We start from the raw sequence: 22765 nt of genomic DNA, 5'->3' as shown, positions 1-22765 counted from the left end.
CAATGTATTTTGCAAAATTGTTACTTACTCTTTGATGGGTCCGTGTGAGGGAGGGGATTGAAATGGGGAGAATAATGCTGTGGATAATCCCAGACTGATATCATAAGGCAGGGGTGGCCAAACCGCGGCTCGCGAGCCACATGCGGCTCTTTGACCTTTAATATGCGGCTCGTGGAAATATGTTGGCTGAGCTTTTTTCATCACAGTTAATATAAAAGGTAAATAAGAAAAAATTTCAAGCTTTATAATTATTTACTGGGTATGAATTGGGACCCCATTGAAATAAAACATAAGTTTAATGTTCATGGTTAGTAAAAATATTTAAGAATTTAAATTACAGCACTAGTAACTTGAAACGCCACTATGAAACAAATCACAAAAACTTTTCGTATGATTATCCACCTAAATCAGAATTAAGGAAAAACAAGTTAACTGTGTTAAAATCATCACTAAATAGCCAGCGGACACTGTTGACAACGTTCAGTAAGGAAGCCGATACAACGACTGAAGCCAGTTTTGTTATGTCATGGAATATTGCTCGTGCTAAACGCCCATATTCAGATTTTGTTCATGTCTTGCGGCTCTCAAACATCTGAACTTTATCGTATGTGGCTCTTACATTAAGCAAGTTTGGCCACCCCTGTCATAAGGCATTACTCAATATACCTGTTAGGGATGGGGCTGCTGAAAATGACTAACGGTTGGTTGTGATGAAAATATTGAGTTTTGAATAAAGACTTGAAATCAATTTCTGAGAAGGCTCGTTATCATTTCCCTTCTTGACATACTTTCTGGAAGAGATCTTCCATCCCAGTCGTCTTCTTCGGATCTTCCCAATTTATTTCTGATGTCAGTAAATTTATGTTAAACCATTGCCAAACTCATCGACAATCCTCATTGATCCTCATTATTGGTGGTTTTATAGTCTATAGGCTTGACATAAGTTCATAATTCCATTCCTAATCCCTCAATTTCCAAGAACCTTAAACTTGCATCACTGGCCTTTTGGTCACCTAACATCTTGTGACTTGGTGCTATGATTTCTTTGAAAGAGTTTCAGAGAATTCCTTTTGGACTTTATATTGTGTTAAAAGCACAAGAAAACTTGATTTCATCATCTTCCGCTCTTCAGTTCTTCTGTGCTGTAACTCCTGCATTCTCTATCCGTTCAGTCTATCAACGACCTTTAGCATTAAAAATCCTGAGTTTACCTCGTACTGCTTTCTTTAATTAATGTCTTCTCATACCCCAGACTATTTACGTGCTCAAAATTTCTCAGACAAAAAGAAAGGCTTTTAGATTTGTGCCTTCTTTTGTTCGATGATATGCTGCTGAAGGCATGTGTGAAAGGACTATAACGGAACTTTCATGATGTCAGAAAGTGGTGGCAGAATGTGTTTGTTGTGTGTTGATGATTTAGAACCCTTTGTTGAATAAACATAGAACAGAATGAACATTTTCAATTGAGTTGTCAACATTTTGTTTTACAGCTTTTCTGCAAATATTGCTTTGAGCTGGAAACCAATACTTGGGCAATTTGCTTCTCATGAGAAAGTTAATTGTTAGAAGCCCAACCTCTGGAAAAAAACGGGCCTGAATTAAATAGACTGTTTCGGAAACAGAATGACAGGTTTTTTTGTGTTATAAATGCACATTTCCACAGGAAAGCTGAAAGGCAGATAGGGTATAATAAATATTTCAGCAGTGCGAGCTGGGGCTTTCCCTTCATTGTTTTACTTGGTGTTATCTGAAGAATCACTGCCACAGCAATGATTCAATTACTTTTCTTGGGCAGAGTTATCAGATGCCTGCTGAACTGGGATAACGTGGTCTGAATGCCACAACTACTCAATACCTGGTGGGTGATATTTTTAAGGAGAAAAACATAATTAGTATATCCCCTTTGCTGCATATTGCTGATGACCATGCAGTAATAGAAAGGGGGTTCTGCACTCTAGCAGGCCAACTTCTTTTCACAAACTCTGCAGTAATAGTTTGAGACTTCACTATTCAATTGAGCCATCCATTACCAATGATTTGGTCAACTTTCAGTGCAATTACTGCAAATGGAGAAATTTAATTTTGCGGTGGAATGTATGAGTTTTTGGCCAGTTATAATGTGGCTTCTATTTTGGACCTCTGCCATATTTGCTTATCTCTTGCTATTAAACAGGAAAATTGCATTTATGCTAAAATGTGTATCTCCTGAAAGTGAGCAAAACAATTGTAATAATGTTGTTCGCCTGATTTTCACACAGAACACTGGTATGAGATTGCAATCTTGAATGCAGAAATTTTTCCTGTGTGGTTTTCAAATGGAATTTATTTCACTTTGGCTGAGAATGCTGATATGGATAATAATTGTTGAATTAATTATTTTTATTACTTGCTATAACTGTCTGGATTTAGATAAATGTCATGAGCCACGTATTTTGCACATCCAGTTGGAACCATATTTATGGTTTTTAGCTTTAAAACATGTCACATCAGTGGTCAAACCTAAGACATTTTTTTACCTCTTACAGTCCCTTGTGAGAAGTGTTATTAAATTAATTTATCAGTTTTCAACTGTTTTATTACCTCTTGAACACATTGGGTAGTGCTTGATAAATGGATGCTTCATATCTCCTGTTATTGATTAGTTGGCTTGCTGTTTTCCTTTTATTTTATACTCCCAAATGCTTTCCTGCAGAGTTCAGAACATACATAAATATTTCAGCTTCTGTAAGTTTCTATTTATTTTTACAGAAATCTAGAGACATGGTTTCAAGATGTGATTTGGAACTTAACTATCATCAGCAGTGCTCATACAAATTATCTTATACCTTCAGGATACATACTGCTAAAGTTATTAACATTTTTAAATTGAGTATTTCAGAGCTATGTTCTTCTGCTGAACATGTTTCCATTGTAAATAGGGTCCATGTTCGATATGATCAGAATATTTTTTTGGGCACTGAGTTTATTTTGACTGATCTTAAAATTAGAACTTTGTTAGTCTCAGATTAATTGTATTCACAACCATCTTGTTTAAGAAAGTATTGGATCAAATATCCTTGATAAATTAAGGAAATAACTAACTAAGGCTAGCAATTTGGCAGCATGGTGGAGGTTTTTGAATAATAGGTTCACCACTTATGTTTATTATTGTCACATGTACTGAGTTACAGTGAAAACATTGTTTTGCATTCTATCCAAACAGATCAGATACCGTTAGTTCAAACTCGAGTGCAATAGATAGAGCAAAGGGGAAGAGACAGAGAACAGCATATAGTCCTCGGGAATGCAGTAGGTTATGGCGCATTAGTTCCATAGACAAAGTCCAATGTCCTCAATGGGGTTGAATTGAACTGTACCCCAGCTTGTGGAAATTCCTTGAGTGGCCACTGATGGCATTGCGAGTGGCGAGCGCTCTTTCCGGGTGTGTCCCTCCATCGTGAAAAATGTATTTGTTTACATCTAAACATGAAATCCCTTCTCAGCCATGTCTAGTTCTACCTCTGCTGGCTCAATGTTTCAGCCTTTTGTGTTTCAACTTTGCCTGGCCCCCACTCACCATCTCACAAGCCCATCTTCCACCATTCTGATCAATTTTGCTCTTACCCTCTGCAACTGAATTCCCTGTCAAGCCTTAATTTACTGGGCATCTTTAAAAGGCTGCTTCCCAAAATCAACTATGCTCTTAATCTTATCTCCTAACTGCTTCACAAAACCAATACAGTAAATCCTCGTTTTAATGACCCCCTTATAACGGATATAGCTGATGTACATGACGATGCCTCCCACGGCTCGCACCGTCTCCCCGGCTGTTTAGAGCCTTGTCTGCTGACCCCTCTCCCGACTCGCAAGATGCACCAGCGAGCCCTTCTGCAGACATAGATAGATTTTTGATTAAGACAGGTGTCAGAGGTTATGGGGAGAAGGCAGGAGAATGGGGTTAGGAGGGAGAGATAGATTGGCCATGTTGGAATGGCGGAGTAGACATGATGGGCCAAATGGCTGAATTCAACTCCTATCATTAATGACTGGTGACACGACTGTTGTTGTGGCTCACTGTTGTGACTGTTGTTGTGGCTTACACTGTAGCCCCAGGGGACAGCTCTTCGGGCCGCCACCACTGACAGAACATGCTCTGTCACCATGGGGCTCCTTCCCCTCTCACCTGCTGCTGTTTCTTGCTGTCCGCAGTGGCTTTGTCCGCTCCGCACTTGACTGCTGCCTCCTGCTTCTCCGGTCGCTTTTGTCTATTAACCATCATCATCAGTTTACACGACGGTTGTTGCGGCTCACCTTCTAGCCCCCAACAGGATGCACTTTCTTCAGGCATCTGCCAACTAAAGGACGCGTTGGTCACCGTAGGTTTCCCTCCCCTCTCACTTGCTGTCGCTTCTAAGGTGGAGTATGTCGGCGACTCCAGGGGAGAAGAAGGTGGTGGCGTTAGGTTGGGGCAGGGAGGGAAGTTGGGGGGGGGGGGGGGGGGGGGGGAGAAGGAGGGAGATAGAGGCTGACTGGACAGAGAGACAGGAGAAGTAGGTGTCGAGCCCGTAGTGGACAAAGCCACCACCGACAGCAAAAGACAGCAACAGATGAGAGGGAAGTGAGTCCCATGGTGACCGAGCATGTTCTGTCGGTGGCGGCGGCATGAAGAAAGTACTATCCCCAGGGGCTACAACGTGAGCTGCAACAGCAACCGTGCGGTGGGTGAAGACGGGCTCGCTGATGCATGTCGGGTGTGAGGTCGGAATCCAGGGGTCTAAATTACCAGGGAGACGGTGGGTTGGCAGGTCATTCCACTCATATTCAGTTTACGTCTTATATATTTTTTAAGTTTCAGGCACTCCAGTGGGCAGATGTGCAGCACTTTGGTCAACGTGGGTTGTTTTTAAATGTGCTATACAAATAAAATTGACTTGACTTGACTTGACTTTAGAGAAATGGGAGGGGTGGGCCAGAAGTGTATTGTAATTTCATTATCACGTGACATCTGTTGGTTTGGAAGAATGGGTAATCCAGAAAGGCTCTGGAACTGAGGATGCTGGAAAATCAGTGTTCAACCTTTAGTTAAAATGGAATTTGAGCTGGACAAAAGCAAATTAAAAATATTTTCAAATAAAATTAAAATTGAGTGTAAAAGAAATAGAACAAGACAAATTTTGGGTTAATGTGGGAAATTAATTTACACCATTTGACAAACATAGGCTTTTAGTTTGAATATTCTTGGAGCCTTTTTTAAAAAAAAATTAGGTGTTGCAGTCGGACAATCATTGGTTTTTCTGAATGGTTGAAGTAAGTTGAACCAAGTCACTGCACTTGTTTCTTTTGACTGATTTGAATCGCAGGTGAGCCTACAAGCACCCAGTAACATCACAAATTAAATCTTTGTATTAAATTGTATGCTGAAGTACAGTAACAATTTGAATATTTAATCACAGTGAATTCATTTAACTGAACTGCACTGTTGCTCATGGTATTCAGATCCCAAAAACACTTTCATTTAAAGGGGGAAACCTCCATTACAATCTTTCCAAAAAAGTTACAGTAGTGGTTCTGAAAGTATTCTTGTGTACGAGAAGCTGTGTGTTCTATTGTGTTTTTCTGTAATTTGTGTTACAAATGTTCCACTATGTCTCTTGGCGGCAGTGAATTTCTTTTGTTCCTGCTTTTCAGAAGAAGCTGAATGCCATATTTTGCTCACAAGTGCACGTATTTAAGATGGGAGGTAAATGAAATTGATTTGTGCCCATTCCTATCTCCACTGCCGCCTTGTCCATGCAGCTTGAAATGAGTATATAAATGTAGCACTTCAACAGAAAATTGTTTTTGAGCACCAGGAAGAAATAAGGGGATAGGTGGCTGATTGGAAAGTTGTAATTCAGAAGCAAATTGTCGAGCTAACAATTGTCATATCATCATATCATATATATACAGCCGGAAACAGGCCTTTTCGGCCCTCCAAGTCCGCGCCGCCCAGTGATCCCCGTACATTAACACTATCCTATACCCACTAGGGACAATTTTTACATTTACCCAGCCAATAATTGTATTGTTGATTATGGAATTTTTTGGCTTTCTGCTTCTTAAAGTCAAACTTCTTTGTCAAATTTTTACTTTGAAGATGATTTTGGAGTAGAGATCTTGCAGACATACGATCAAAAGAATATTTAGTTTTGTAATAAATGGGACGACTTTGACATTTAAAATGAAGGACTGCGCACTGCATTTTTAGTAAAATTGGTCAGCAGTGAACTATGAAAGATGAAAGAAAGCGGTTTATTCTAAACTGGAACTCAATTGTCAAAATGAACTGCTACAAGTCCAATAGTTTCAAGGCTATGAGGTGGAATGGCAACAGTCTGTGTGCACAGTGTCGAAAAAGCAATATAGCAGGCAGTACTAAAGCTAGCAAGGAAAAGAGAAAAAATGGCCTGTTTTCAGGCTAATTACCAACAATGAATATACGGACATCTGGCCTTGTTAGGCCTCGGTGCCCTGAGTGTCCCCAGGTGGTATCTTCAACATGCATGTTAATTGCAAAATTAAATGATTAGTAGACCTTGCTGTGTAGCTAATGCAAATTGTGCAAGAGTGTCATCTGGAACGATGCAGGAGTCCGGTGTCCCAATGTGTGCTTTACAGCATGTCTAAATGATGCAGAGTGGAAGGTTGGCATGATCCATAATTAGTAGAGGGAAAGATAAAAGGGCAACAGAGAGTTCTGATGCATCTATAATTCAAGCACGTCACACTGAAGCGGTGGGAATATCTTTGTTGCTGACTCGTGTCTTGATACGACCATTGGTGAAGTCTGGCTGCTTATTTTTGTTTGACTTCATTTAATTTGAATTTGGGCTTGAAATATGAATTTACCAGACACAAGGAACTGTAGATGCTTTTTTTAAAAACATGCTAGCACAACTCAGCGGTTCATGCAGCATTTCTGGAGGACATCGATAGGCAATGTTTCGGATCAGGACCCTTCTTCGGACTGAATTCTACTGCATTCAGTGCTCCCGATGTGGATTCCTTTACATCGACGAGACAAAGCGCAGACTTGGCAACCTTCGCGGAACACTTGCACTTGGTCAGCCTCGGCCTACTGGATCTCCAAGTTGCTAACTATTTTTCCATTCCCATACTGACCTATCTGTCCTGGGTATGTTCCATTTCCATTGTGAAGCCGCACACAAACTGGATGAACACCATCTCACATTTCGCTTGGGCATCAGTATCCAGATCTGCATGATCTGGATAATGGAATTGATGGCTTCATGGCCAAGATGAAGGATTATACAAATATGGGTGGAGAGCAGGTAGTGTTGAGGAAGCAAGGAGTCTGTAGAAGGATTTGGACAGGTTGGAAGAGTGGGCAAAAAAAGCAGCAAATGGAATAGAGTGCAGCAAAGTATACGATCATGCACCTTGGTAGAAGGAATCAAGTTGTAGGCTATTTTCGAAATGGGAAGATGATTCAGAAATCGGAGGTGCAACGGGACTTGGGAGTGCTGGTGCAGGATTCCCAAAACGTTAATTTGCAGCTTGAATTGGTAGTAAGGAAAGCAAAAGCAATGTTAACATTCATTTGGGGAGGATTAGAATATAAAAGCAAAAACCACATATGGAATATTGTAAACAGTTTTGGGCCCCATGACTGAGATGTTTAATTATAGTAATACGTTGTAGCTCTTATGGTCCTTGTGTACCTCAAAGAATTTTCAAACAAGAGTTTACCCTGTGCCAAACCACCCAAAAAGATTGGGTCGTTCTGTGTACACAAGAACCCACAGGTGCTGGAGTCTTGAACAAAAAACAAACTGCAAGAGCAACTCATTGAGTCAGGCAGTATCTGAGAAGAAAATGGACAGATGATGTTTCAGTTCGGGACCCTTCGTCAGACTGATGAGCCCCTTGTTGTTTGAGGAATCTTGCTGCTTGCACCTTGGCTGCTGTGTATGTGGTTATTACATCAAGCAAGTTGGTTGCTTTTGTCCAGTAATTTCCATGTAAGTCAGATATGCAAATATCATTCATCTTTGCTTTTGTATTACAAAAATACCGGCACTCCAAACGTTATGGAAACATATTAATCAATCTTTTATGACCACATACTGACAGCTTGAAGTTTTCTCAGTTTTCATTTTTAGTTTATTGTCAAGTGTACCGAGGTACAGTGAAAAGCTTTTGTGTTGTTATTTGCTTGTTACTTTGAAATTGAGAGTATGGTGGCCTAGCAACTAGCATTGAGGAGTTTGCTGCCGAGACACTCAATCTCAATCTGCAGAAGAGAAGTGAATCCAACTTGCAGCACTGTAGAATTGAGTAACTCCATGCTGCAAGCTTTCTGATCATGTGTTATAGTATTTACATTTGGAAAATACCAAATATTTTGCTTTTTAGGTGACAAGGGTAGGATACACATTTAAACATACTTTTTAAAAGGTTATTTTTAGCGCTTTATATTTTCCATCTACCGTACACCATACCTGTTCCTGGGATAAGATTAACTGATTTGATACCTTACTTAATGTGTTTTCCAGCCAGCCACTGCAAAGTGTTGCTATGCCTTCCATCAGATGCGTTGATCATGGATATACGAGGCCATGGTTAGATAGCTCATTTAAAGTTATAGATAACAAGGAATGATAAACGCTAAACTACTTAAGTTACTGCTTTGATCTCGTGTCCCTTATCTGATCACGAGACCATGTAGTTGAAGGTTGGGGTGAAGATGGACTCAAGCCCAGAAGTCTACAATTTTTTCTACATGTTATCCCCAACAGGTTACATTAAGTAAACAATGACTTTGTCAGTTGACAGATGCACCAAAAATAAAATCAGTCAATCTTATTGACAAAATGGGCTAGCAATTGGAGTGAAAATATTGAAGCAGTTGTTTTGTAGTTGAGTTAAGAGCAGACGTGTCCAGCAGAGGTTTGGAAAGGATCAGGTGGATGGCAGGTGTGGAAAGAGTCAGGGAGGCTGAGGATGTGTCTGGTAAATGGGGTCTGGGAAATTTTTCATAGTGCAGGAAATAAAGAGACACGCCTGTTGGCTATGGAGACAATGTTTTGCTTTTGGCACACAAATATCAAAGGCCTTAAAAATTTCAGCCTTTCTCTCTTGTTTCCTTTTATCTGGCAAGTTTTTCAAGGGCACAAGAACCCAGTTAGATGTGGCCAAAAGTAAGACAGTTTATTAAAGTTAAATCTCACAGCCTTACTAATTTTTTTAATGACCAAACCATTCGAGTTTAGGTTTTAGACAATAGACAATAGACAATAGGTGCAGGAGTAGGCCATTCAGCCCTTCGAGCCAGCACCGCCATTCAATGCGATCATGGCTGATCACTATCAATCAGTACCCCGTTCCTGCCTTCTCCCCATGTCATGTATACTGACGAACAGTGAAAAGCTTTGGAGTGCATGCTATCCAAACGGATCAGATATACCATATATAAATACAATTAAGTCAAACGGGTACAATAGATAAAGGGGAAGATACAGTGCAGAATATAGCATCAGTTCCATAGACGTCCACAATGAGGTAGAGGAGAATCAGACAGTACCCTAGCATGTAGAAGAACTGTCGGAGGCCTAGTAACAGAGGGGAAGAAGCTATTCCTCAGTCTGGTGTTGCACGCTTCCAAGCTTCTGTATCTTCTGCTGAACAGAAGCAGGAAGAAGGAATGACTGGGATGGGATAAATCTTTGATTATGTTGGCTGCTTATCTGAGGCAGCATGAAGTGTAGATGGAGTCAATGGTGGGAAGTGTGGTCTGTGTAGTGGACTGGGTTACATCTACAACTTTCTGCAATTTATTGCGGTCTTGGCCAGAGCTATATGCAAACCAAACCAATGGTTGTTCCAAGATTGATCTTGGTAATATTAACGCCAAGGAATTTGAACCCAAGGAACTGTAACGGGTGTATAGGAGGAGACTGAGAATATACCCACTCCTCATGCTGCCTCTGTTAAAATTGGCAGTGGATGCCACCAAATATTTCTTGTTTATATTAACTTACTCACTTTTTATTCCCCTGAGCCTTTGGTGGGGTTAAAATTACACCTGTTTCAGTTTGCCATACTTTGAGAAAGTGATGGATGTGAGTTTGCTTTCAGAGTTGAGAGATTTTAGCATGGTGTAGAAATGAGAGAAAATGCCTTCTCAAGGCAAACAATATAAAAGAAAGAAGTGATAGATCAGTTTTTAAATTGTGCAACTTAGCAGATATTGTTTCCACTGGGACGCAGGCTGAGAAAGAGGTAATTTAAATTAAAAAGGCAAAATAACTAGGTGGGAATGCGATGGGATGGGGTTGGAGCATGTTTTCTTTCTATCATTCTATTATTTTAAGTGTACTATTTGAAAGTATGGGAAAATTGGTGGTAGTAATGTTTAAAATAAATGTGTAGGAGGAACTGCAGATACTGGTTTACACCGCAGATAGACACAAAATGCTGCAGTAACTCAGCGGGACAGGCAGCATCTCTGGATAGAAGGAATGGGTAACTTTTCAGGTAGAGTCTGAAGAAGGGTCTCGGCCTGAAACGTCACCCATTCCTTCTATCCAGAGATGCTGCCTGTCCCGCTGAGTTACTCCAGCATTTTGTGTCTATCTTCAATGTTTGAAAGAAACACCTCCTTTGAAGAGGCGACAAAGTGCTAAGATCCACTTGGAATGAGCTGCAATTTAGATCTAATTGGACACCACTTTCATAGGTTGGCCGAAGGACACCATCCTGTTGCAGTTTGTGTTTGGATTTATGATATTTTGCCACCCTCACCCATGCCTGCCCTTTTCCAGCTCGACAAAAATATAATTCTCAAGTTACAAACAGATCTATAAAATCTACACTAAGTTTGGAATCTTGCATCTTACTCGATAGGATTCCTAATTGTGGCTTCTTCCTTAGATCCTCGATGAGATCACTGAGCATGGTATTAGAATCTACCAACTACCAGATGCTGACTCTGATGAGGACGAGGAGTTCAAGGAGCAAACCATGATTCTGAAGGTAAGACATTAATTGTCCACAAATGATCAACATCTTTCCAAAATGGTTAGGTTTCAGTAAGTGGCTATGAAAAGAAGCTACCAAAGTGGGTAGGTGGAGTCTCCAACTGGATGTGGAGAATACTATGATTGGATAATTTACTCATTTGCACAGGTTACAGATACATGCAGACTCCATGTAGGTAAATGATTCAAAGGGGGAACTAAACTGTGTCACTGAGCGTCATTGAATGTCAATTGAAAACCATGTTACCGATACACAAGCTCAGAATAGACCAATTTGAGTAGTGTGTTCTGTTTGGGACACAATGTAGAGGGAATTAGATGTTTTATGAATAGGATATCAAATCAGTAAATATGATTACATTGCGTGGAAACTTTGTGTAGATGAGGCATATATTCTAACTGAAATATTCAGGATGATTAAAGGAATTGAAAGGACAGACAGAAAGAACCAGTTTACTCTGGTGATGGAATCCATAACTGGAGGTGAAGTGTTATCACAAGGCATTTAGTGCTATATTTTGTGAAAATCCACAGCTATTACTGATCAAAACTGAAAATGATAGATTTTGCTGGACATGGGTAATGGTGGTTGTGAAATAAAGACTGTTTGGTGGAATTAAGATGCAGGATCTATTTAAATGGTGGGACAAACTTGGCAGTTAAACTTCTTATTCCTGTCCTTGTGTCGATCTGATTCACATTTCCTTTTGGTCCCAGGCCAGTGTTCCCTTTGCTGTGATTGGCTCCAACCAACTGATTGAGGTGAAAGGCAAAAAGATCAGAGGTCGCCTCTACCCATGGGGAGTGGTTGAAGTGGAGAACCCAGAACATAATGACTTTCTCAAACTACGCACAATGCTGGTGTAAGTATCCTTCAATGATGCAATGAAGCACCATAACTGACATAAGAAACTATGCAAAACAGCTGCTGATTATAGAGCTCATATGTATGTATATGAACCACAATTACATACCTAAATTAATGTAAGATACTGGGAGAGCCAGTAGGCCTTGCTGCATTGCGATGTAACATTATGGGATCCTGGTTATTACACAGTGATTACCAATGGCTTGACCATAGGAAGATTCCTCTCGGTGATTCATAGACTTTCTGCTTTGTCTGTTGAACAGCAACACGTACATCTTCTAAAATGGATATTTAAAGACAATTTGCAATAATTTCTTCAAGTCGTCTTAAATAAAGTATTATAATGAAGAGAGAAGGAGAGAGGAATAGTAAGAATGTAAGAAATCAGATATCTTGGCAACAAATTGCACTCCACTGGCTGCTGAATGCTCTGTGGATGCTGTTTAGTCTAGTTACAGAATTAAGCCAAGCTTCATTTCAGTTTAACTAGCTCTCTGCTACCTATACTCGCTCATATTCCAAATACCATTCGCCTACTGTTTTGACATTGCAGTCATACAATAGAGACTGGTAGTCAATCTATCAGGAGTAAAGTTCTCATCCAGTTTACATTATACCAATCTTCTAGTCCCCTCCCTAGAGGCACTGTGGTGATACGGGCAGAGCTGTTGCCTCAAACCTCCAGTGATCCGAGTTCAATCCTCACTCAGAAGCTGTCTGTGTGGAGTTTGCACGTTCACCCTGTGACTGTGGTAGAATCTGGAAGGTGGAGGTGCGCAGTGTGGAAATTGTTTATTCTCCTGCATTCCCATCAATGGGATTGATCGAGCAATAATGTAAATGGGTGCTGATGCTCAGCTTGTACTCATTGGGCTATAGGGCAGTATAGTATCTGTTTCTTTGGTTTTGGCCTCTTCTAAATCATGTCTTTATATTAGTGAGATGTATGCTCAGTAATTCTCTCCCTATTAACTCAGCCAGAGCACCTCGATCTCTCTTTTTTAAAGCTAATTCTTTTGACAAAGTTTTATTCACTGTTCAAACTGACATGCAAAGCATCTTAAACAAAATCAGTTAAAAGAAAGCAAGTGTTCAAAATTGGGAGAAAATAAATTATACAATGGAGGCAGAGGGCATGAGTAGCTTCTAAGATCATTTAAGAATGGCAGTTAAGTCACATTGTTAAATGTTTTTCCGTACTTGCTGTTCTCTATTTACTTTTTGTTGTCTGAGTGAAGTTCTACATCTATGTGGTTCAGTTAAAGGGTTGTTTTGTAAGGCTCCCTTGACTACTTGCATTCATCACTTTAGTCACTATGCCAAACCTTTTCAAGTATCTCACTCCCACGTGTTTTCTCACATCTTCAGATGTTCCTGTATTACACGCATTAGGTTATTGATCTTGAGCCAAAATGTTTTGACCTTCTCGATGTTTGTTAAACAATTCAATATGTTTAAAAAGAGAGGTGATATTCTCATTTGTCTCACTCATATTCTATTTTTCACGCACATGATCAAAACATAACACAGTTTATCTTTTTTAAAAGTATCCAACTAAAAGTCCTTTACATTAATTCCAAACCTTTGGATGAAATTCTTCTTTAATGATTTTCTTCATATAATTTCTTTTGCGAAAGCTGCATACTTTGCATCTTTCTGCCATATTTTAAAACCATTGTACCATGCCAAATTCGTAATGTAGGTCTTGTTTTCTTTCCAGCATGACTGCTGGCTGTGTTCTCAATAATGCTTATGAGAATCATGATGTATTGATCTTATTCTGTCCCTTAATTCTAGATTGTGTATAGACATTGAATTTCTGAACTATAGATGATAATGTACTGTAAAAGTTGCATCGATATGCAATGCTCTCTTTGAATTGCATTCCTTGTATGGCTGACAATTTAATTGCCAAACCTGGCATGACTACTTCCACGTACCACCTGATTGTTCTTTGCCAAAATTCCTCGTTGCTCCAGAACATCAAAATGCAAAGAAAATCCTGTTAATTTTTTTCTCTGCCAACAATAATCTTGAGTATATCTGCCCTTCCTTCTATCTTTACCTCAAACTGTTCATCAGCCACATCGATGTCGTGGGTCAGCAACCAGACAACCCATGGTCCACAAATTATCCTATTCCCCAATCACATCCTTTCTTCATGCTAATTTTGTCCGAGAGGTTTACACCATGTTCTCAAAGCTGTTTTTCCACCAACCTTTTGGCAATCCATCTTCCCATCTTGTGAAATATATTGGCACTTACTGTAAACTTACCCTATCTCTGCCTGTTGATCTCAACTATTTTATTTTCATCATTGCCTTAAACAATCTATCAATAATCCTCCTTTCATTGCATGACCATTAGAAGCTTATGGGCTGCTTCCCTGGGTGAGAGATGGAGGTTTGGGGAGTGGGATGAGTAGATAACCAAGCAGACTCCCAGGTACAAATCAGTCAGTTAATTCAAAGCCTGAGTTAAGTGGTGTGCAGGCTAGGATAAAAAAATTTTAAAAGGAAAGGCATTGGTGAAAGCATCGTAGAACATTATAGCATAACATGATAGCATTTTACAGCATAAATGAAAAAGCTAATTGGTTCTACTCTTCTCAAAGCCATTTCTTCACTACAAATAATAGTTAAATTTACAATGCGAATATAGTTATTCAATTTGCTTCTCCATTATATTCTAGATCATCATAACTCAGATTTTCTTCATATGGATGCTGATTCTTTTACCATTTACATTATATTTATGTTCTCTGCTTTCTGAGCTATTTCACCCATCAAAATCATTCAAAATTTTGAACACGCATTAAACTTCCCTTAAATGTTTCTGTTCTGCGAAGAACAAGTCCAGTTCTTTTAATCCCTCCATATCACTGAAGTTTATACTGATCCAGTAAATCTCTTTCTTTATCCTTGTTATTCCCTTGATTTCTTTCCTATGTTGTAGAGCTTGGAATTAGGCACAATGCTCCTGTATTTTACGTGTTTATAACTACTTTGTTTTTGTACTCAATAGGACATCCCTTGAGAATTCTCTTGTTAATCCTTGCTTCTGTGCCACCTATCCGCTTAAAACCTCAGTCGTAAATCAAACTTGGTTACTTCCAATATTTCTTACAATGCCTGGGAGTCGATTATCATCTGATTATTCTCAAAGTTAAAAACATGAGTGCAAGTTCTTTTCTCCCTATTTGCCTCGGTCTTTCTGTGAGAACATAAGTTGACCCTGCATCTTTAAACATTGGGTACAATATTACAAATGTTTAACATATTCCAGCTGGTCATTTTGCAATTGGAAAGTTTATATAGTTGTGCTTTGAGAATGATATTCAAGACATTGAACAGGTATGATGTTCAGCAAAATGATAGTCAAGATAAGATCAACAAAATAAATTGGAGAAGAAGAAATGGGTTAGGATGCATAAATTTGCTCAGGCATGGAAGAGTGTGCCTGAAATAATAGTACAAGCAGAATAAACGTTGATCTGGATTTTGCTGATTGGGTCCTGTTGTCTGCCTTGTGACAGAATTATGACCGTGGCAACATTTGGGAAGCTAATCCTATGGGCTGAAATATTCTAGAGCTGTATGATGTCAGTGTCGGATACAATTTATATGGACCTCGTGGATCGGCCAGAAAGGCCCCATCAATAGAATATTTCTGGAAAAAGTCTTGACCTGAGAGCAAAACCACCACAATCCCTGTCTTACTGTCCTCCTTAGCTGATGACCTGAACTCTTTTTACGCACGGTTCGAGACGGGTAACACCACCAGCTCGCCGTCTAAAAACAGCACCGAAGGGGCGCTGGCTAGCGAGGCTGGAGGGGGATCCACCGCCGGGGATGTGCACACATTCTCGGTGTCCGAGCACGAGGTGAGGTGGGCTCTGACGCGTGTGAACACGAGAAAAGCTGGAGGCCCAGATGGTATATCTGGGCGAGTACTAAAGTCTTGTGCTACTCAGCTTGCTCCAGTGCTCACCACAATATTCAACCTCTCCTTGGCAAAGTCCGTGGTCCCTGCATGCTTCAAAAGATCCATCATTGTACCGGTGCCAAAGAATGCCTCTCCAGCGTGTTTAAATGACTACCGACCGGTGGCCCTCACCTCGGTTGTCATGAAATGCTTGGAGAGGCTAGTCAAGAAGCACATCTGCGCCCTCCTTCCTCGCAACATGGACCCACTACAGTTCGCATACCGTCCGAACAGGTCCACGGATGATGCGGTCTCCCAGGTTCTACACACCACTCTCTCTCATCTGGACAGCCAGGGGGGCTATGTGAGGATGCTGTTCATTGACTTTAGTTCAGCATTCAACACAATAGTCCCCAGCAGACTGGTTGAAAAGCTGCTGGAACTGGGGCTTAGCACCCCTCTGTGTGCCTGGGTCCTGGACTTTCTCACTGCCAGGCCCCAAGTGGTCAGGATGGGGGAACACACATCTAGCTCCCTCACCCTGAACATAGGATCCCCCCAGGGCTGCGTCCTTAGCCCCCTACTATACTCCCTGTACACACATGACTGTAGGGCCAGGTTCAGCTCAAACTCCATCATCAAGTTTGCTGATGACACTGTGGTGGTGGGCCGGATCTCCAACAACGATGAGAAGGCCTACCGGGAGGAGGTGGCTGATCTGGCACTCTGGTGTCAGGACAATAGCCTCCTCTAGAATGTCACTAAAACAAAGGAGCTGATTGTGGACTTCAGAAGGGCTAAACATCCAAGGACGTACACGCCACTGGAGATAAATGGGTCTATTGTGGATAGGGTGAGCAGTTTCAAATACTTGGGAGTCCGCATCGCAGAGGATCTGACGTGGGCAACGCACATTGCCGCACTGGTGGGTAAGGCTAAGCAGCGCCTTTACCACCTTAGACAACTGAGGAAATTCAGAGTGTCGCTGAAGATTCTTCATTGCTTCTACTCTGGGGCTGTAGAGAGCATCCTGTCCGGCAACATTACAGTCTGGTTTGGGAACAGCTCTGCCCAGGACAGGATGGCCCTGCAGAGAGTAGTGCGTTCGGCAGAACGCACCATGGGAACTACACTCATCCCCCTGCAGGACCTATACATCAGGAGGTGCAGATCCAGAGCAAGCAAGATCATGAGGGACCCCTGCCACCCCAGTAACGGACTGTTCCAGATGCTACGGTCAGGCAAACGCCTCCGCTGTCACGCTGTGAAAACGGAGAGGATGAGACGGAGCTTCTTCCCACAGGCCATCAGGACTGTCAACTTTGATAACCCCAGAGACTAAATTTTTGTCGACACTTTTTGTGCTATGTTTAGTAACTTATTAACTTTATTTATATGCTGTAACTGTAATTCTTTTTGTGCACAACCCGCAGGCATTGCCACTTTCATTTCACTGCACATCGAGTATGTGTATGTGACAAATAAATTTGACTTGACTTGACTTGGCCAAAGCTATTGGGGTTACTTGAAGGTTATGAATGTCTCCTCTAATTTATTTAATTATTGAGAAATTACAAAAGTACTTATAAAACCAAATAATACAACAACATTAAAATAAAGTTTTGCCTTATTTTTACCTCTCGTTTTGCAGTTGTAAAATCTCATTTAAATGAATGACTTCACTGCTGTTGCAATTATGTTTTGTGCAACTAAAGCTTCAGATACAAAATTGACCCAGCCACAATTCATCAGCACAATGTTATATTTAAGCTTTGGTTGTTCACAGTTAAGCTCTGCTGTTAACAAGTCAAAGCTAAACTATAATCTTCATGAACAATGAGAAAAATGGGGAAGATCATATCAGATATGATTGCCTTGGTTAGCTAAACCAGTGGCCCAGATATATGGCAACCAAAAAGGAGCTACAAATTAGTAAATCTATAATTATTTGTCCTATATTTGTGTATTAAAAAAAATTGATTTCAGTAAAAGATGAATCTTCAGTTTGTCTCCTGTTAACACTTTATCAAAGTAGAATTATCTTAGTTATTATATACTAACGGCAACATTAATAATTAAAGATTGTTTCTTTGTATGATTTCATATTACATAAGAAACATTGTTAATTAATATTAATAGTTTTTCCACCAGACCGTTGCAAAATCACTGAAACAAATGCACCCGCAAGGGTGGTGGAAGCTATAAATATTTAAAACAGTAGAAAATTACCATATAACCATATAACCATATAACAACTACAGCACGGAAACAGGCCCGTTCGGCCCTTCCAGTCCACGCCGACCACTCTCCCTGACCTAGTCTCATCTACCTGCACACAGACCATAACCCTCTAATCCCCTCTTATCCATATACCTATCCAATTTACTCTTAAATAATAAAATCGAGCCAGCCTCCACCACTTCCACCGGAAGCCTATTCCATACAGCCACCACCCTCTGAGTAAAGAAGTTACCCCTCATGTTACCCCTAAACTTTTGTCCCTCAATTCTGAAGCTATGTCCCCTTGTTCGAATCTTCCCCACTCTCAAAGGGAAAAGCCTACCCACGTCAACTCTGTCCGTCCCTCTCAAAATTTTAAAAACCTCTATCAAGTCCCCCCTCAACCTTCTACGCTCCAAAGAATAAAGACCCAACCTGTTCAACCTCTCTCTGTAGCTTAAGTGCTGAAACCCAGGCAACATTCTAGTAAATCTCCTCTGTACCCTCTCCATTTTGTCGACATCTTTCCTATAATTTGGCGACCAGAACTGCACACCATACTCCAGATTCGGCCTCACCAATGCCCTGTACAATTTTAACATTACATCCCAACTTCTATACTCGATGCTCTGATTTATAAAGGCAAGCATACCAAATGCCTTCTTCACCACCCTATCCACATGAGATTCCACCTTCAGGGAACAATGCACAGTTATTCCCAGATCCCTCTGTTCCACTGCATTCCTCAATTCCCTACCATTTACCCTGTACGTCCTATTTTGATTTGTCCTACCAAAATGCAGCACCTCACACTTATCAGCATTAAACTCCATCTGCCATCTTTCAGCCCACCCTTCCAAAAGGCCCAAGTCTCTCTGTAGACTTTGAAACTCTACTTCATTACTAACTACACCACCTATCTTAGTATCATCTGCATATTTACTAATCCAATTTGCCACACCATCATCCAGATCATTAATGTCAATGACAAACAACAGTGGACCCAACACAGATCCCTGGGGCACTCCACTAGACACTGGCCTCCAACCTGACATACAATTGTCAACCATTACCCTCTGGTATCTCCCATTCAGCCATTGTTGAATCCATCTTGCAACCTCACTATTAATACCCAACGATTTAACCTTCTTAATCAACCTTCCATGTGGAACCTTGTCAAATGCCTTACTGAAGTCCATATAGACAACATCCACAGCCTTGCCCTTATCAATTTCCCTGGTAACCTCTTCAAAAAATTCAAGAAGATTAGTCAAACATGACCTTCCAGGCACAAATCCATGTTGATTGTTTCTAATCAGGCCTTGTTTGTCCAAATAATTATATATATTGTCCCTAAGTATCTTTTCCATTAATTTTCCCACCACAGACGTCAAACTAATAGGTCTATAATTGCTAGGTTTACTTTTAGAACCTTTTTTAAACAAAGGCACAACATGCGCAATGCGCCAATCTTCCGGCACCATCCCCGTTTCTAATGACGTTTGAAATATTTCCGTCATAGCCCCTACTATTTCTGCACTAACTTCCCTCAATGTCTTAGGGAATATCCTATCAGGACCTGGAGACTTATCCACTTTTATATTTTTTAAAAGTGTCCGTACCTCCTCTTCTTTAATCCTCATAATTTCCATCACTACTCTACTTGTTTCGCTTACCTCACATAATTCAATATCCTTCTCCTCGGTGAATACCGAAGAAAAGAAATTGTTTAATATCTCCCCCATTTCTTCCGGCTCAGCACATAGCTGTCCACTCTGACTCTCTAATGGACCAATTTTATCCCTCACTATCCTTTTTCTATTGACATATCTGTAGAACCCCTTGGGGTTTACTTTTACATTACTTGCCAAAGCAGCCTCATATCTTTTTTTCGCTTTTCTAATTTCCTTCTTAAGATTCCTTTTACATTCTTTATATTCCTCAAGAACCTTATTTACTCCCTGCCGCTTATATTTATTGTATATCTCCCTCTTTTTCCGAACCAAGTGTCCAATTTCCCTGGAAAACCACGGCTCTTTCAAATTATTATTCTTTCCTTTCCACCGAACAGGGACATAAAGACTCTGTACTCTCAAAATTTCACCTTTAAATATCCTCCATTTCTCTATTATATCCTTTTCATAAAACAAAAAGTTCCGTTTCACTCCTTTTAAATCCTTTCTCATCTCCTCAAAATTAGCCTTTCTCCAATCCAAAATCTCAACCCTTGGTCCAGATTTGACCTTCTCCATAATGATATTGAAACTAATGGCATTGTGATCACTAGACCCAAAGTGCTCCTCAACACATACCTCCGTCACCTGACCCGTCTCATTTCCTAACAGGAGGTCCAACACTGCCCCTTCTCTGGTAGGCACCTCTACGTATTGCTGCAAAAAACTATCCTGCACACATTTTACAAACTCCAAACCACCCAGCCCTTTAACAGAATGTGATTCCCAGTCTATATACGGAAAATTGAAATCACCCACAATCACTACTCTGTGTTTACTACTAATATCTGCTATCTCCTTACATATTTGCTCTTCCAATTCTCGTTCCCTATTTGGCGGTCTATAATACACCCCTATAAGTGTTGCTAAACCTTTCTCATTTCTGAGTTCCACCCAAACAGCCTCCCTAATCAAGCCTTCTAGTCTGTCCTGCCAAAGCACTGCTGTGATATCCTCCCTGACAAGCAATGCCACACCCCCACCTCTTGCCCCTCCGATTCTATCACATCTGAAACAATGAAATCCTGGAATATTTAATTGCCAATCGCAACCCTCCTGCAACCATGTTTCACTGATCGCCACAACATCATACTTCCAGATGTCAATCCAGGCTCTAAGCTCATCCACCTTTCTTACAATGCTCCTAGCATTAAAATATACACATTTAAGGGACCCATCATTTCTTATTCTCAGTTTATTTCTTTTCCCTTCTTTCTCTCCTACATATTGGGTCTGAGTGTTTCCCTTTTCTGCCTTCTGCCTCACACACTGCCTATTAGCTATCTGTGTTTGAGTCCCTCCCCCCAACCGTACTAGTTTAAAGTCTCCGCAATTACCTTAGCAAATCTCCCCGCCAGGATATTGGTTCCCCTCAGGTTCAGATGCAACACGTCCTTTTTGTACAGGTCATACTTCCCCCAGAAGAGGTCCCAATGATCCAGAAACTTGAATCCCTGCTCCTTGCACCAGTTCCTCAGCCACGTATTTATCCTCCACCTCACTCCATTCCTATTCTCACTATCGCGTGGTACAGGCAGTAAGCCTGAGATTATTGCTTTGGAAGTCCTTTTTTTTAACTCTCTTCCTAGCCCCCAAAATTCTCCTTTCAGGACCTCTTCCCTTATCCTACCTATATTGTTGGTACCTATATGTACCACGACCTCTGGCTCATCTCCCTCCCCTTTCAGGATATCCTGGACACGCTGAGACACATCCCGGACACCGGCACCAGGGAGGCAAACCACCATCCGGGTCTCCCGACTGCGTCCACAGAATCGCCTATCTGACCCCCTCACTATAGAGTCCCCTATTACTATCGCTCTCCTCTTCCTTTCCCTACCCTTCTGAGCAACAGGGCCGGACTCCTTGCCAGAGGCCCGGGCACCGTCGCTGCCCCCAGGTAGGCTGTTCCCCCCCAACAGCACTTAAACAAGAGTACTTATTTCCAAGGGGTACAGCCACTGGGGTACTCCCTAGTCCCTGCTCCTTGCCCCCCCTAACCGTGACCCACTTGTCTACTTCCCGTGGTCTTGGAGTGACCACCTCTCTGTAACTCCTATCTATAACCTCCTCACTCTCCCTGACCAGACGAAGGTCATCAATCTGCCGCTCCAGGTTCCTAATACGGTCCCTTAGGAGCCCCATCTCGTCGCACCTGGCGCAGATGTGGATGTCTGGAAGACTATCAGACTCCCAGATTCCCCACATCCGACACCCAGAACAATAAACTGCCCTGGCACTCATACTCCCCAAACAAAGCCCCGTGCTCGGTTACTAAACCTACCGCCCGGCCGCTGCTCCAACCGCTCCAACTGCCCACCCAAAAGAACTGAGTGATCTCCTGGGAGAGGCGAAAAAAACGGATTAAAAACCCAGGCCAATTTGGGGAAAAAAAATCCGGGAAATTCCTCTCCGACCCCAAGCTAGGCGATCGAAACTTGTCCGGGAGATCACACAGGTCTTACTCCTTACTATCCCCACACAATACTTCCCAAGCAACACAGCTTGGTGCTGCTGCTGCTGCTGCTGATTGCTGCTGGCTGTGCTTTTCAAGGTTGCAGATCAATGGCATGAGCTTTACGCTTGTATTCTGGGATAAACTGACGTTCATTGTAACCTTGTACACTATACCCGTTTTCTATCAAGGGAAACTAAGTATCAAGTTATGGTTATGGCACAACAGTATAAATGCAAAAAACTAGAATGTTGCATCTAGATTTTTTATCAGGAATTGTAGTCTTCTATCATTTGAGGTATATTTGTATTGTTTTCCATGGACTTTTCTGATTGTGCAATATCAGCTAAGCTACTCCAGTGAATAGCAGACTCATCAGACCAGTAGATCCCTGTTCTATTGAGGCATTGAGTGATACACTACCAATACAAACTCTTCAACCCATCGAACACCATTAGTCATCCACTTACACCAATCATATGTTAATCCCTTTTTTTGTAATTCTCCCAATGTTCAGTGCATTTTCCACACTGGAGACAATTCAGTG

The 22765-nt window shown here is 41.2% G+C and overlaps 1 protein-coding gene across 1 annotated transcript in view; it reads left to right on the top strand.

The window, feature by feature from the left end:
* The window catches only part of LOC144605695 (septin-2), a 111945-nt gene that overhangs the window by 50373 nt on the left and 38807 nt on the right, over positions 1 to 22765 (top strand). Inside the window, exons 8-9 of the mRNA XM_078421192.1 lie at positions 10912 to 11013; positions 11736 to 11881. Coding sequence (XP_078277318.1) covers positions 10912 to 11013; positions 11736 to 11881 — 248 coding nt within the window. The remainder of the gene's footprint in view (positions 1 to 10911; positions 11014 to 11735; positions 11882 to 22765) is intronic.

This window comes from Rhinoraja longicauda, chromosome 25 (genome assembly GCF_053455715.1).
Source record: "Rhinoraja longicauda isolate Sanriku21f chromosome 25, sRhiLon1.1, whole genome shotgun sequence".
NCBI lineage: Eukaryota > Metazoa > Chordata > Chondrichthyes > Rajiformes > Arhynchobatidae > Rhinoraja > Rhinoraja longicauda.
The sequence above is the reverse complement of the archived record's forward strand: the minus strand, read 5'-3'. Positions and strand labels throughout refer to the sequence as shown.